The 15329-nt window shown below is 47.1% G+C and overlaps 3 protein-coding genes across 5 annotated transcripts in view; 1 reads left to right on the top strand and 2 right to left on the bottom strand.

Moving 5' to 3' along the window:
* Positions 1-833: 833 nt before the first annotated feature.
* On the bottom strand, positions 834-4094 carry rsph14 (radial spoke head 14 homolog). The gene is made up of 6 exons (XM_062454459.1): positions 3783-4094; positions 3375-3477; positions 3045-3163; positions 2172-2397; positions 1815-1951; positions 834-1477 (listed from the first exon to the last, which is right to left on the bottom strand). Exons 1-6 carry the CDS (start codon positions 3979-3981, stop codon positions 1239-1241), a joined length of 1023 nt encoding a protein of 340 aa, XP_062310443.1. The 5' UTR covers positions 3982-4094; the 3' UTR covers positions 834-1238.
* A 593-nt stretch (positions 4095-4687) lies between these two features.
* Positions 4688-10980, top strand: dok2 (docking protein 2). Its single transcript, XM_062454852.1, has 5 exons — positions 4688-4913; positions 5400-5711; positions 6528-6639; positions 8796-8968; positions 9176-10980. The coding sequence occupies exons 1-5, from the start codon at positions 4854-4856 to the stop codon at positions 10181-10183; spliced, it is 1665 nt and encodes a 554-aa protein (XP_062310836.1). The 5' UTR covers positions 4688-4853; the 3' UTR covers positions 10184-10980.
* Positions 10981-12764: 1784 nt separating this feature from the next.
* The window catches only part of kazald3 (Kazal-type serine peptidase inhibitor domain 3), a 7169-nt gene continuing 4604 nt past the window's right edge, over positions 12765-15329 (bottom strand). For all 3 annotated transcript variants that reach the window (XM_062454268.1, XM_062454269.1, XM_062454267.1), the window contains 2 exons: positions 15131-15278; positions 12765-13755 (listed from right to left, as the gene is read on the bottom strand). In XM_062454268.1, the coding sequence (XP_062310252.1) occupies positions 13661-13755; positions 15131-15278 (243 nt within the window). In that variant the 3' untranslated portion in view covers positions 12765-13660. The remainder of the gene's footprint in view (positions 13756-15130; positions 15279-15329) is intronic.

Below are 15329 nucleotides of genomic sequence, written 5' to 3'. Positions count from 1 at the left end.
GCATCTGAAGCTATGGATGGACTCAGCTGGTTGTTAAATATGGTGGGTAATGGCATGATTAGCAGGCTATAAGAGACAACCTTATCATCATTAGCCTCATGATAACGGATAACAATGTGGCCGTGGCTTGATGAAAACCAGCTACATGTTATATCGCGTTTGGATTGCTTGCCAGTTAAAGACTACTTTCAAAACGCCCTGTGCTGCAGCTGACCCTAATTCTAGTGGTTCTAAACAAAATACCCATTTAATGAGAGCGGTCAAACGTTTCAGCTTTAGAAATAGGACCTTGAAAGACAGATATTTGCCCTAAAGCTACTTTTAGATCAGAGCAAAGATCATTGTTTGATTTCACTTGCTTCAGGCATCAAGATATAACATTATGGTGCGGTACTCGTATTCCAGATGGCCGAGTAACCTGGAAAACATACAAAATCTTTATCTATCTTTTATACCGGTGACAAGCGAACTGACAGGTCATGTAGCACTGTGCTCCAAAAAATAGTATGCTGGATTTCCTTAAAAATGTTATATCAAGTGGTTCCACACAGCCATGTCATTTAAAAGACATTTGGTGAAGTACTTGATTATGTCACTTAAACTAGTGTTTTTTTTTATTACCTAGTAAATCCAGCATAACATTTTAAGTGTGAGTGAGTGTTTAATAGACTAAATGGCATGGTACCATACAACTGCTGTAGTAAATCAATGTGTTCTGTGTTCTTAGATCACCACGGTGACAAAGATGCCTTACATACAGGAGGGGGGGCGGCAGGGGGGTGATGGATGGATGAAACTGTGGGTGGAGAAGGGGATGGAGATAGAGGATAAATATGTAGACATGTAATTTTCTTTCATGAGTTTATTTGCATAAACCTGACACTGATCACAAAGATAAACAATAAATTGTGTGGCGCTTGCGTATGCATGTGTGTGCACCAAAGCGGCAGAGATGCACTTCTGTAAGTGTGTGTGAGAGAAAAGCAATGAAGTAGACTTACAGGGGGAGCGAGAGAGGAGTGGATGGTGAGAAACAGAGTGACAGACAAGGGTGATATGGAGGAGAGAGGAATAAAGAGAACTGAGAAAGATGGAGAAACAGGGGAAGGGAGCAGCTTGTCTCCATTCCTCCGAGTCTGTGTACACAGGATGTCCACGTGTGTGTGTATGTGTGTGTGTGTGTCACCCCTCCAGCTCTTGTAGCGTGTCCAGGAGATGTGTGTGTGTCCTCGTGCCTCTCAGGGGGTCCAGGACACCACACTGATGGCGGTTTGCGCGGCACGGCGTATGATGTCTGCGGGGTGACTGAGGCGTGTTTCCAGGAGGGGCACGTGCTCCAGCAGCTCCGTCCGAGCGTGTGGGGCCTCCGCCAGCACCGTCAGGGCCCGCAAGGCGTTGGCACACACCGCCAAGTCCTCGCTGCCCACCAGGGCCAGGAGCGGGGGGAGGGCACCTGCCTTCAGGGCCTGGTACTTCCCTGTTGGGGAAAGGGAGGGGCAGGGGGTGCATAAGGCAGGGGGTAGTGGAAGGGGATGGGGGAGGAGATGGGGTGGGGTTATAGAAGACGGGGTAGATAAGAGTGGGCAGAGGTGCGGGGGGTGTATCAGATGGGGTAGTTATCAGGGAACACAGGTGGGGGGAGGCTTGTAGAAGACAAGGAATTGTAGCAGGGGGCAGAGGTCAGGGGGGTGGTGGTAGAAGACAGGGGGTAGATAGTAGGGCGTGGGGAGGGGGGTGAGAAGGTAGGACAGGTGTATGGGAGAGGGAAACCTCTGCTAAATGACGCTATGACAGTGGAGAGTAGGTGTGTGCACCTTTAGATATGACAGAGGTGTTCATGATGGTCCCAGCAGCGCTGGCGGTGACGCCGGGGTCGCTGTCCGACAGCAGCGTGACCAGCAGAGGAAGTACCCCCTCCTCACACACCTTGTGCTTCCCCTCGGGCGGGACACTGGCGGGTGGAGGGGTGCGGGGTGTGTGGGAGAGAACAGAGTGGAGAGGACAGGTACAGTGTGTTCAGAATAAATACTGATTTGTTGATGATATGATTTAGCATGGCTGGTACTGTTTAACTGGAATCACAACACTATGTGCAGTCATCGTATTTGACTGTATCTGCAAGTTGTATCAGCCTTGGCTTTAGCTCAGCGGGCTACGACAGAGAAGCTGACCTGATGCCCATCATGGCTGAAGCGGCTTCCCTGCGGATGTCTGGGGAGGGGTGAGAGAGCTGCTCTCCCAGGACCGAGACCCCGTTGCTGGCCAGGGCCGGCAGGGCATCCACCCTCACACAGGAGCTGAGTGTGGCCAGGATCAGGGCTCGGATCTCCTCCTGCTCAGCTGGCAGCTTCATTACCAGCCTGGGGACCAGGCCCAGAGACACCATGTGGGCTGCGCCTGGAACACACACAGCGTTAAACACAGTCATAGGCACACACACACACAGTGTCTTGGCACAAGAGGTCACATATTTTGATAGCTGTGTGTCAGATAGAAGAAAAAAAAATTCTTCCAATTATTTAAATGTAAAAAAAAAATATATATATCACATATTTTGATAGCTGATAAAAAAAAAAATATTCACACACAACAAAAAAAGGTTTTCAACCTTTCAAAAAATACCTAGGCACAAGAGGTCACATATTTTGATAGCTGTCGTCAGAATATGTGACCCTGGACCCCCTGGACGCCCCTGGACCCCCTGGACGCCCCTGGACCCCCTGGACGCCCCTGGACCCCCTGGACGCCCCTGGACCCCCTGGACGCCCCTGGACCCCCTGGACGCCCCTGGACCCCCTGGACGCCCCTGGACCCCCTGGACGCCCCTGGACCCCCTGGACCCCCTGGACCCCCCTGGACCCCCTGGACGCCCGGACACCCCTCTGACTGTGTGTAACAGAGCGTTAATGTAACAGCTTCAGGCTTAAGTCCGAGTTGACGTTTATGAGGTTGAGGTTTCGGTTTGTGTAAGCACAGATTTAGTTTGCGACATTGATGGAATACCCCCCAGATGATTTTCAGAGTAATATATATGTCACAGATACCTGCCGGAAACTCAGCCATTATCTTGAGGGCCGTGTGCATGTTCTTACGACAGGTGACCACAGGCTCATCCAGTAGGTCAGAGAGTGGGTCTAACACGTTCAACTTCAGGAAGGCTTCTCTGGAGAGACACACACAGAGAACGACACACTTGCACACTTACACAAAGGCCACATGTAATCCCTTTCAACACCACACTGTATTAGGCTGCCACCTACTGTTTTAAGGATGGTAGGAGACCGAGAATACGCCTTGTTGACTTGGCTGAACCAGCAACTAAGTCTTTGATGGTACCCTGAATGATTACAAATGTTGAAAATAATGTCACTCACCTTCCCACATTATGGGAAGCCATGAGGTAGAGTACTTCTGTGGTTTTAATTCTCACTGAGCTGTCCTTGTCTTTCAGCAACCCTTTCAGTATCTCCAAACAGCCTGGAACAAAATAAGATGGTAATGTTGTCATGAAGAAAGAATGTTACACATAACACAGGTTGTTGAGAGCACCATCCCCACTTTTAATTCAGGTAGCCGAAGTTAATTTCATTTGAGCGAATGCGTAGCCAGTTCATTAGACTCGAAAATAACTTTAGGCTATACTTATTCACGGAATATTGGAATTATCTCTTGCCAGTATAGTTATCTAGACTCTCTACGAAAATATAGCCTACAGATAGTTTTTGTAGCAAATTTCTACTCATCGTAATTATCTAGGCAAAGCCTAAATAAATATACATTACCGTTATGGATGGCTTCGTAAGCCCTCTCTGGATCATGAACTAAGTCACAAAGTGCTGTTAGAGCCCGTTGTCGGATGTACAGATGAGGGTCCTGCAGCTCCATGGAGAGTCGCGGAAGGGCTCTGTTGCCGAATGCAACAGGTGCCTGCGTCGGGTCAATTAGCGGAGGTAACTGCTTGGATATACGAGTGCTGCCCATTTCCCAAACCTCCAACCGTTCACTGTATTCAGTACTTTTGGTAGAAAGGCTAAACTTATTCCTAAATTAAATATTTCAGAATAGCATGTCTACAGTCGCTCCCGGCTGCTCACTGACCATCGACACACGAACCATCGTTGCTAAGTAACGGTTGTAAACAGTGACGAGCAGGCTACAGACCATTAGGTCTGCTACACACACAAATCAAAAATAGTATCACATGGTTTATTTTGAAAACCTAGCCTTATATCTATATGCCTATATAGAAAATGGGAAAACCTCTGCAATCGAATGTCTGTGCATGGCCTCTTATGGTGTCGCAACTTAATAGCCTGTATGGAAAGAATGTTTATTTGGAAAGATTTATTTGGAAAGATGTAAAAACGACTTTAAAATTGGCTGATGTGCTCAGTTTGGCCTCTCGTTCTGAAAATATCCCTTATGCCTATTTTTATGTATTTGTTTGTTCATTTATTCATTTACAACAAATAAGTATTTATTGTGACATTCATCAAGAAGGCATGCACCCCACAGAAAGACACGGGCACTGCTTCTACACTATGTCGACATGCTAGCTGCTATTGCAGAGCAGGCAGGAAATAGCATGATGGGGAACTTGTGGCGCATGCAGCCTTGGGGGGGTTAGGCGACGCTGCAGAATTGAGAGAGGACTAAATCAACAGTTGGAGTTGGAGAGGAGGGAGAGTGGTTGGTGTATGCAAATAGATATAGATAGAGAGATAGAGAGAGAAGGGGAGACGTGGTGAATGCGGAACTGGGAGAGAAGAGGGTAAAGGTGGGTTGAAGAACCTAGAGGACAAGAGAGTTTAGTGGTGGTAGGAGAGTAGAAGAAAAGACCAAGCTGGTCTACCATGGAGGAGGACATAAGGAAGCAAGGGATGCTGTTTCTTCAGCAACAAAGGTTTGGCAAGGTGGGATACACTACACTACACACACACACACTTTCCGTGTTTGCTAGGTTGCTACAGATGGAATAGTTGTGTTGAGTGTTGTGGTGTACAGTACTATCAAAAAAAGGCAGCCTCATACATGGTCATCGAGAGTTAACATGTTGGTGCCTTTGCCTGGGTGAGGATATGAGGTTGAAAGATACAAAACAGAGTAGCCTAACTAACTGAGTATGTTTATAATTTAGGCACAGAACATTGTCATTGTGGTTTAGCTGATAAACTTCCATTCTGTGTGACATTCATAGAATTGCTGGTGGTTGCAAGCTGATTTGAGACACGTTGCTTTTCAATGCGCTCAGATACATTTCATAACAGTTCTAGTTAACTTAGTATATACATTAAATAGTATAATTCTGCTGGTAGGTTCTGCTCCACATAGTTGACCTGTCCTTCTGAGTGTCTACCTTCCTATCTGACCCATGGTCTCTTCCTGTCGCTTCCCTTTAGAAATGGAAGAGGGTGTGGTCGGTGCTGTACCGGGAGAGCACCTGTTCCATCTCCCGCATGGAGTTCTGGGAGTGCAAAGACGGAGGGCCCGGAACCATGGACCGCTCCGACCGGAACCTGAAGAAACAGCAGGAGCACAAGAAGGTGATCCGTCTGAGCGACTGTATCCGGGTGACGGAGATGGAGGCGGAGGGATGCCCGCGGGACTGCGCTCCCTTCCTGGTGGAGACAACCGAGAAGTTGTTTGTCTTCGCCGTGGAGACGGCCGGGATGGATGACTGGATACAGAAGCTGTGCGAAATAGCTTTTCCTGTGAGTTCGGTTACTCGTTTAGTGATTCGGTTTGTCGGCCGGTCAGTCGGGCACTCACACACTCACGCACTCACGCACTCACGCACTTGTTCACAGCTTCCCATAGAATAACAGAATAATGGAAACAGGGCAGTTTTGTGTTTCATCAGGTTATAGTGATGGGGCCCACACAAAGCATGATCCATATTCTCTGGTCCTCTGTAATGTAATGTAGCTGTAATGCTCTCGATGTACGCAGTATGTACTTTTGACAAGAAGAGACACAGTACAGTACACTTCCTTATAAATGTCCACAGAAGATTCAAAATGCAAATACAATATTCAGGAACTAAACAACAAGCCTTAGTTGTTCCTCTCAGTCAGACTGACAGATATAGTGTAAGTGGTTTGAATGTTTTGGAAAAACCTTTTGGGGTATTTCAACCACAGTGTAACCCCATGAAGAGACACACAGTCTCATTCTTAGTATTCTATTTTTAATTTACACCACATATCTGTGTAAAGGTTACTTTAACACCTACCCTGTTAGTTCAATAAAAGAGTGGTGTGTGTGTGCGTGCGTATGTGTGTGTTTGTGCATGTGTGTGTCAGGTGGGAGTCAGATGGGAGTCAGGTGGCTGAGCGGTTAGGGAATCGGGCTAGTAATCTGAAGGTTGCCAGTTCGATTCCCGGCCGTGCAAAATGACGTTGTGTCCTTGGGCAAGGCACTTCACCCTACTTGCCTCAGGGGAATGTCCCTGTACTTACTGTAAGTCGCTCTGGATAAGAGCGTCTGCTAAATGACTAAAATGTAAATGTAAAATGTGTCCTGTGTAGTCAAACTGGGTTGATCGAGGAGGGGCGAAACGGAACAGTATACAAAGATCAAATGTGGAGCCACCAGAACAGGGTATGGAGGACAACCTTCTCTACGGTGGAAGAGACACTGGTGAGTCTGCGACACAGACACTCACACACACACACACACACACACAGTCAAAGACCTACGTCCTGCAGAGAGGAAGTTGAGAGTCTGCAGCCATTTCTTTTGCCAGTGGTCAACATATTGTATAGGATATCAAACCAATGAGAATTGACTTAATTTATAAATGCGCAACTTATAGTTTGGAAACCTCACTGTTACTTCTGTCCCTTTCATTTATAAACTCTATCTTTTTTAGCATTCTGTCTATAGCAATAAGTATGTTGGGTCTGTGATGTGGCTCCCTAGTCAGCTCATCCTCTTTTAGGACAGACTATTGACAACAGAAGAAGTTAGTTGTAGCATCAGCAGTGCACAGTGGAAAACTGAGGTGGCTGGTTCCTCTTCCTGTGGTTGAGTACATCACTCCAGTCCCACGACACCCTTCCCCTGTTTTGCACAATGACCACCAACTTATCTGCTAGAAGCTGACTTCCTCCGAACTTCGAATCAAATACAGACTTTACATTTTTCTCTTTAAGAATCATGAGTTATGAGATGATGAGGGTTGACAGGGTCATTCAGAAATCAATATATTTTTGGAGGGTCTAAAATTGGGATATGTTTATGTATGTTTATATTGGTGTGTATATATATTTGGACAATATATATATCTCCATAACCGAGGGTCTGTAACCAGACACACAAAAAACTCAGAGAAGGAGGGAGAAAGAAGGAAAAAGCAGAGACCTTTTAGGAACTTTTACATGAGTTCTTACAGGGGTCATTACAGGGGTCATTACAGGGGTCATTACAGGGGTCGTACAGTAGGCCATTTTGCAGCCTAGAGCATCTCTTAACACGACACGCACACTCAGCAACAGTAGCAGCCAAGCAGAGGAAGCAGCAACTCCCTAACCTCAACATCCTGGAGACAACACCTGGCGAACGCAACGCACACACACACACACACACACACACTTCCATGACACCCAGACACAAGCATCTGCAAGCTCTCCTTGTTCTTCTCTCTTTGCATCCTGGCTCTGTTCTTCAAGCACTGGGGTCATATCCTCTCACGTCTTTGCAGTTCCATAGCTCCGACTGACTAACTCCATCTGTTAAATGTCAACGCTTACTGTATCTTCAGTATTAATATATTGTATACCATGTGACCAGAGGACAAGGTAGAGATGGCAAGAGCTAGGGAGGGGAAAGAGGAAGGGCATGTGTGAGTTGCAGAACCACTGTGCATCACCATGACACGGCCGCAATGTGTCTATCTTTAGAACAAGCGGGGTGATGCCTGTAGAGGAAGTGAGCGCTGTATTTTTACTGGTCTTGGTGAATGTTGCTTGACAAAATGTGTAAAACAGGAATTCACAAGGATCTGTGTGTATGTGTGCATAAACGTGAGTGTTAGAGTGTATGTATAAATGTGTGTGTGTGTATATATGTGTCAGTAGGGTATATAAATATACACATACTGTGGGTGTATATGTGTGTAGAATGTGTGTATACACATTTATATGTGTGTGTGTGTGTGTCTGTAGGATGTGTATGTGTGTGTGTGTGTGTGTTTTGTTGTTTCAAAACACAGAGTGGATGACTAAACAAGCACTGGGTTACCACATTTTCCATGAGAACAAGACCAGCACTTCACAGCCTTGGTTCATCAAGTTAACAGACTGAGCAAACTGTGAGTCTGTGCCTGCAAAGTATCTTCTCTACCAGTCACTCAGAGCCAAGGCTAACCCTAACCTCCACACCTCCCTTGGATGAGCCCCATTCTGAGGAACAACTGTCCAAATACTGCTGCCCCCCCCTCCAGATCTCCTTAGCTCTACTCAAACACGCTCCGGGTCGCCACATCGGTAACCACAGTAACAGAAACAGCAGTGTTTTTACAGGAAAAATAATGATACTTTTACGAGATGAGAGGCTGTGGAAAAACGCTTAACCGTCTACATGCTCTGTCTGCATGGAACATACTGGATGCATCATTACTAGGTTTCTGGAGAAACATTTCACTGTTCACCTTGTATGTAATATCTTCATATCTGTCCGATCCATTCTCCTCCCCCCTGTTTAAATACACACACTCTTGGGCCAAAGTTCTCTCTCTTCCTCTCTTACCTTTTCTCTGCTTTCTCTCTCTCTCTTATTCTCCCCCCTCCCCCCAGTGATGGACTTCCGGGTGGTGATGAGGAGGACGGAGGCCTCTGAGCGCTGCAGGTTGAGGGGACCCTGCGTCTTACGGACCGATGCCAACAGCCTCGTCCTGAAGGACGCCTCGACGGGGGAAGTCCTCTACAACTGGCCATACCGCTTCCTCCGGCGCTTCGGACGCGACAAGGTAACTTCCTGCTCACGTGGGAAAGTTTAAAAGACCAAAACATGAAAGAGCATGAGCTCGATGTATGTTTTACATCAATATTATCAAGATTAGTCACTTGATGAGGAAACATGATTACCAATAAAGATGAGCTTATTATCCTGAGAGAGGATAAGTAGCCTGATCACTTTTGTCAATCCTGCTTCATGGTGGCTTTTTTCTTCACAGTTGACTTTCTCGTTTGAGGCGGGGCGCAGGTGTGACTCTGGCGAAGGAAGTTTCGAGTTCGACACCAAACAGGGGAATGCAGTGTTTCAGGCCGTGGAGATGGCCATCAACCTCCAGAGGACCAGCCAGCCCCTACGACAGGCCTCGGGAAGCCTGGACACGGAGCCAGCCCCCCAGTCCCGCCCCCTGCCCCAGCCTGGAGCCGAGCCCGGCATCTACAGCACCGTCAAAGAGCTTGGTGTGCAGCCCTCCCCTTCCCACCAACCTGGGGTCCCCCACGCCAGGCTGGAGCCCCCAGTGGATAAGCTCTTAACGGGGGTGAAGAGCCTGACGTTGGACACCCGAGGCTCCAATCCCAGGAAGAACCAGGTGAAGCCAATCTGCAGCTGCCCTCTCTTGAACCAGGAGAGCCAGACCTACTCAGAGATCACCCTTCCCGCGGAGAGGGGGGGCGACAAGGGAGAGCACACCTCCTTACCTCCCAAGACCCCCAGCCCCAAGCCACCCCAAGACCCTGAATACGCCCTTCCCTTCGATTCCCTTTCAAAGAAAATCATAGCTGACATGGCAACTACCCAGACTTTTGTGCATTGGGTCACAGAGCCGGGCTCTGATAGGCCGGGGTGTAGCGATGATGAGGCTCGCGACCCGCTTTATGACAGCATAGACGAGTTAGCCGTCAGAGCACTGGTTCCGTGCAGGCCAGACGGCACCAAACCAAAATATCACAGGGCAGAACACATTTATGACGAGCCAGAGGGCCGAGCAGTGGTGACCCCACAGCACCCGGGCTCTACCTCTCTCTACGACAACCCGGAAGAGGTCAGAGGTAATGCCTGGAGGAGCATGGGAACTGTCGTTGATCCAAATGGCCACGAGTATCCCTACAACCCCCACGTAGACGACTACGCCGTACCCAAGCCCCCAAAGAGAGCCTTTCCTCTGGGGGATCAGGATTCTGAGGAGGACTCCCCCTATGATAATGTGATGGTGAAAATGGACAGGTAGAGCAGAAGAGGATGCACACACACACACACACACACACACACACACGCTTGCACATACACACACACACGCTTGCACATACACACGCACACGCTTGCATATACACACACACAAACACGCTTGCACATACAAACACCGTTGTTGGAATAGTATGTATAGCATTTTTAACAGTTCAAATACTCCTACTTCTGTTCTGCACATTTTTCTGCAGTTTTGATTTGACTTAACAATATAGTACTTAACCTCCACCAGCACTACTTATCGATTGATCTTTTTAAATTTCTGTCTCTTTTGTATCCTGTTTATTCTTATTTCAAAATGTGAATTTCCTTCTTGTAGTACAATGTTCTGTGCAGTAGGTGGCGGTTGGAGTTAGATTTCTTTTTTTTTCTTTTTTTACATCTGGCTCAACTCAAAGGATTCTTTGTAAAGTAAGCACTTATTTAACCGAGCTTTGTTAATAATAAAGACTTTCTCGTATCACCTTTGTACATTATCATAGCAGATTTAGAAATAAAAGTGGTCCCGGAGACCTCTGGATGTCTACTTTGTCTGTTTGCACTGATGGGGCATAGAAAGGGAAAAAGGCCTGGAACCTTTTTTGCATTATTTGGATCTATTGGAAGAAATTATCTACGAGTATTTCCCAATGGGTTCCATGTGCCACTGAGGGTAGAATAAGCTTTTTTCTCCTTTTTCTTCTGCAATTTTTAAAAGAATGTTAATTATCTAAGTTTTTGTTTATGTCCTCCCTCCGTTTTCCTCCAACGGAGAGAAATAAATTGAAAGAGAGAGAGAGAGCTCGGGTCTCCAGCATGTATAGTATATTGTGTTCCACAGCTTGGGGTTGCGCTGTGAGCCTGTCAGTCAGTAGACCACAGGCTGGTCTCCCCCTGGCAGCCTGCCTCTGTTGCTCTGCCACTAATGTCTTTTCAGTGCTCAGGATATGAAGCCTGAAGCCCGGGGGGAGTGGAGAGACCCGTGCCCATCAGTCTCTCACATGAACCTCCTGATATCACACCACCAGTTCCTTTACTTTCCAATTTTCCATCCAGACATGCAGCTGAATGTGAGCCCCTTACCGGAAGTCCCACCTCACTGTCTGGAGTTCTGCTTAGAGAGCTGGATTAGGGCTAGCAGGGTTGGTGAGAGGGGCTAGAACTAGCAGAGTTGGAGAGCTGGACTAGGACTAGCAGGGTTGGTGAGAGGGGCTAGAACTAGCAGAGTTGGAGAGCTGGATTAGGGCTAGCAGGGTTGGTGAGAGGGGCTAGAACTAGCAGAGTTGGAGAGCTGGATTAGGGCTAGCAGGGTTGGTGAGAGGGGCTAGAACTAGCAGAGTTGGAGAGCTGGACTAGGACTAGCAGGGTTGGTGAGAGGGGCTAGGACTAGCAGGGTTGGTGAGAGGGGCTAGGACCAGCATGGTTGGAGAGAGGGGCTAGGACCAGCAGGGTTGGTGAGAGGGGCTAGGACTAGCAGGGTTGGAGAGAGGGGCTAGGACCAGCATGGTTGGAGAGCTGGATGGAAAAATGGCAGGATAATACAGGGTTATTGGCAGGCTGAAACTAAGGTTATGTATAAGATCTTAAATAATTAAAAGTGTGTGTTTGTTTGTGGACACGTGTTTAGCTAAGATGGCACGCAACCTCACTCTCTGACTGTTTCTGATTACTGGGCATTTATTATTTATCCAGTATTGTTTTCAGATCAATTGGAAGGCAACCATTCACCAGTTACAATACAGTACATGATCAATTTTCACGATTATAGAATGTGCAGTTTACAGCTGCTATCCAAAGCATCACCACCACAAACCAAACCATTCATTTCTTAGCTCTGGTACATATTAAGAGACCACTGAACCTTTTTCTTTCATTAAAAAAAAAGTTGAAAAGGACAACTCTGAGTGAGGAACAGAAGGGTAAAAATGTAAGAGGCCACTTCAAAATGTACCCTTCTGTTCCTCACTCAAAATTGTCCTCCTCAACCTTTTTTTAAATTAAAGAAAAAGGTGCAGTTGTCTCTTAATTTTTTCCAGAGCTGTATATATAATGTGTATGTGTTATATACAGCATCATGTATGCTTAGTAAAGTTAACTAAAAACATTGATAATACTAGCAACGTAGAAACAATATTGATAATGCCAGTCATATTCTCAGGTTAATACAGTAAATCTTTATGTATGTCGAGGCTATCGCGCAAGTTCGACCCGACAGGAATGTAAGCCAATGGCTCAGGTAGACGCTTGACTCCTGGACTTCTCAAGTTGCCTCCTGAGTAGTTATATAGAGCTCAAGTCTGAAGAAATAGATAATATTTAATAACGGGAAGTGGAACTGAGCTGAGCCTTGTTGACCTACGAGCACACAGGAGACGGACAGATTCTCATTCATGTCTGTCTAGCTAAGCTCCATGGCCGAAACATTAAAACCATCTGTCGGGCACCTTCTCTGCTTGACCCTCTCCTCCTTTTCTCCCCCCTTTTTCTCTCTCTCTCATCCACTCTCAAATCCCTTTGTCTATGCCCGTGTATCTCTCTCTAGCTTTCTCTGTATCTCTGCCTTTTCCCATCTGCTTCAACCGGGCAGCACCAAAGCCTGGGGAGCTTACACATCTGCCCAGCGCTGCAGAGACAGGAGAGAGGGAAACTCGCAGCCCTTCAGAATAATAGCTTCCAGTTCTGAGGCAGAGAACGACAATGTGGATGCATTCCAGATACTCTGCATCCAGATGCCCTTGTAGGCAGACCTACAGGTAGACAGACCTAGAGACAGAGCAACAGACAAACCCACACACAGACAGACCTACAGGCAGACAGACATACAGGTAGACAGACCAAAAGACAGGACTACAGGCAGACAGACCTAGAGACAGACCCACACACAGACAGACCTCCATGCAGACAGGCGGGTCCCGTCCCAGAGGGAGGGTTTAAGCCGTCCTCCAGACATTGAGAAGGCCGTCTGAGTAACTCTCTCTCTCACCGTTCATATGGTCAGGAATGTGCCTCATAGTCGCAGGGGGAATGGCTGAGAAGGGATTGAGAACAAAGGAACATTCATTCCTTTTGCTCAGCTGTATGGGGACTGTATATATATATATATATGAATATATATATAGACACATACACACACTCACACGTACACACACACACACTCACCATGGGATGACATGAGTGCATGAACAAGGTCTGTCTGCATACACACAGAACATCATTTAACATTGTTGTGATTCACATCCATAGCCGTTTCTCACTTTCAAACCTTCCTAAAACAGCAGTAGAGAATTAAGTTCAGGTTGCAGGTGTATAATTTACTGTGTGATATATTATCTGCTTCTGCCAGCTACTATTATCAGAGTCTCAGAGGAAGAGGAGATTTCCGATTGTAGCTAAAGTGTTGTCAACGAATGTCCTTAATGGGAGTTGGTTTCACGACCAACAGAAACTGACTGGTAACCGTGGTTACCGGCGTTGACCAGAGTTAGTAGTAATCCTCCTCGTAGTTCCTGGAGGGGCTGTAGTCCATCATGTCTGTCATCTCCACCATGCTGTCCCTCACGTAGGCCGACATGTCCTCTGGAGACACAACATGTGGAGGAGACATCATCAACACAGGGAACAGAAGCTCAGATTCTTATGTTGGCCCTGTGTCTTGACTGTATGTAGTCATGTCTTAAGGCCGATTTATACTACTCCGTTTTCACGGAGACGGACACAGGGAACGCCCTCTCCGATGTGGAACGCCCTCTCCGAGCCCCTCGGAGAGCTCTACGTGCACCTCCTGATTTTCCTGCCTATCTGTCCGCTAGTCCGTCATTTTACGGATATCCCTTGGCTGTGATTGGTCCGCAATTGGTTCCACAAACAAAGACGTCATGTGGCAGCCTTCAAAAACATTGCTCCACCTACTTTTCTGGCGGTGAATTGTTTTTAGCACCCACAGCCTACGGAGTAGTATTTACATTTACATTACATTTTGTCATTTAGCAGACGCTCTTATCCAGAGCGACTTACAGTAAGTACAGGGACAATCCCCCAAAGCAAGTAGGGTGAAGTGCCTTGCCCAAGGACACAACGTCATTTTAAACGGCTGGGAATCGAACTGGCGACCTTCAGATTACTAACCCGATTCCCTCACCACTCAGCCATCTGACTGTACTATAAATTCAACGAATCCGTCGAATGTTTTTTTCCTTCTTTTTTCCTTCCTCCCTTCTCTACGATGGAGACATCAGTGATGAGATGGGTCACAGTTTTGTGGGAAAGCAGATGCTTTCACCAACCCAATTATGTTGGATCAGACATTACCTCAGGGAGCTCAGGTATGAAGGATTTCTAGAATATACCCAGTGAAAAATAGTACAAATATCTGGTGGTTGGGTTAGGTCAGGCCCCCTTTTCAACACCCAGACTCACCTATAGAGTACCTGGATAGGTCTTAAACCCTAGTGATCTTCTGATATGATCAGTTGACCTTTGTGACAGATGAGCTTTCAGCTCTGGACATGTATCTGGGATCAGTTATCTCTCTGCTAATCGTACCATGACTATTATTGGGAAAGCTCTGCTTGTTTGGCCAACAAATTTCCTGGCAGCTAGAATCTAACAATAAAGTGTCTGTCAAGGCTTGCACAAGCATTTTTATATTACAGTCAGCACTAAGTTTCGAGATTTGGACCTGAAACAACAGAGAGGGAGAGGGAGGGAGAGAGAGAGAGAGAGAGAGAGAGAGAGAGAGAGAGAGAGAGAGAGAGAGAGAGAGAGAGAGAGAGAGAGAGAGAGAGAGAGAGAGAGAGAGAGAGAGAGAGAGAGAGAGAGGGAAGGAAGGAAGGAAAGAGAGAGACAGCAAAAATGCAGCAGTGCCATTTGGTAAGACCCCAAGACCACTGGGTGCATAAGTCATGCTCATTAAGTCTGTCGACCGTCCTCGAACCACCTCCACTGCACCCACCTGGTCCCAGGACCCCTAGTACGGCGGTAGCGGAGACACTGCCCAGGTCGTTACGGGCAATGCAGCGGTACGTCCCAGAATCCCTCGGACTGGCGCCTTCAATCTGCAGCCAGCTGGACAGCTCGAACTTCATTGGCCCCCCTCGAGACTGCACAGCATCGCAGAGTGAGAACGGGATTACTAACTGAGACCTCAGTCA

This window comes from Osmerus eperlanus, chromosome 28 (genome assembly GCF_963692335.1).
Source record: "Osmerus eperlanus chromosome 28, fOsmEpe2.1, whole genome shotgun sequence".
Classification (NCBI taxonomy): domain Eukaryota; kingdom Metazoa; phylum Chordata; class Actinopteri; order Osmeriformes; family Osmeridae; genus Osmerus; species Osmerus eperlanus.
This window is presented reverse-complemented; position numbering and strand designations above follow the sequence as displayed.

Excerpts from the sequence above, each read along its gene's own strand:
- rsph14 (XM_062454459.1), bottom strand. The coding sequence starts at position 3,981 with ATGGGCAGCACTCGTATATCCAAGCAGTTACCTCCGCTAATTGACCCG. Across the intron at positions 3,478-3,782 it reads TTACGAAGCCATCCATAACG|GCTGTTTGGAGATACTGAAA; the intron begins GTAATGTATATT and ends ATTTTGTTCCAG. Across the intron at positions 1,952-2,171 it reads TCAGCCATGATGGGCATCAG|TGTCCCGCCCGAGGGGAAGC; the intron begins GTCAGCTTCTCT and ends TCCACCCGCCAG.
- dok2 (XM_062454852.1), top strand. The coding sequence starts at position 4,854 with ATGGAGGAGGACATAAGGAAGCAAGGGATGCTGTTTCTTCAGCAACAA. Across the intron at positions 4,914-5,399 it reads AGCAACAAAGGTTTGGCAAG|AAATGGAAGAGGGTGTGGTC; the intron begins GTGGGATACACT and ends GCTTCCCTTTAG. Across the intron at positions 5,712-6,527 it reads TGTGCGAAATAGCTTTTCCT|TCAAACTGGGTTGATCGAGG; the intron begins GTGAGTTCGGTT and ends TGTCCTGTGTAG.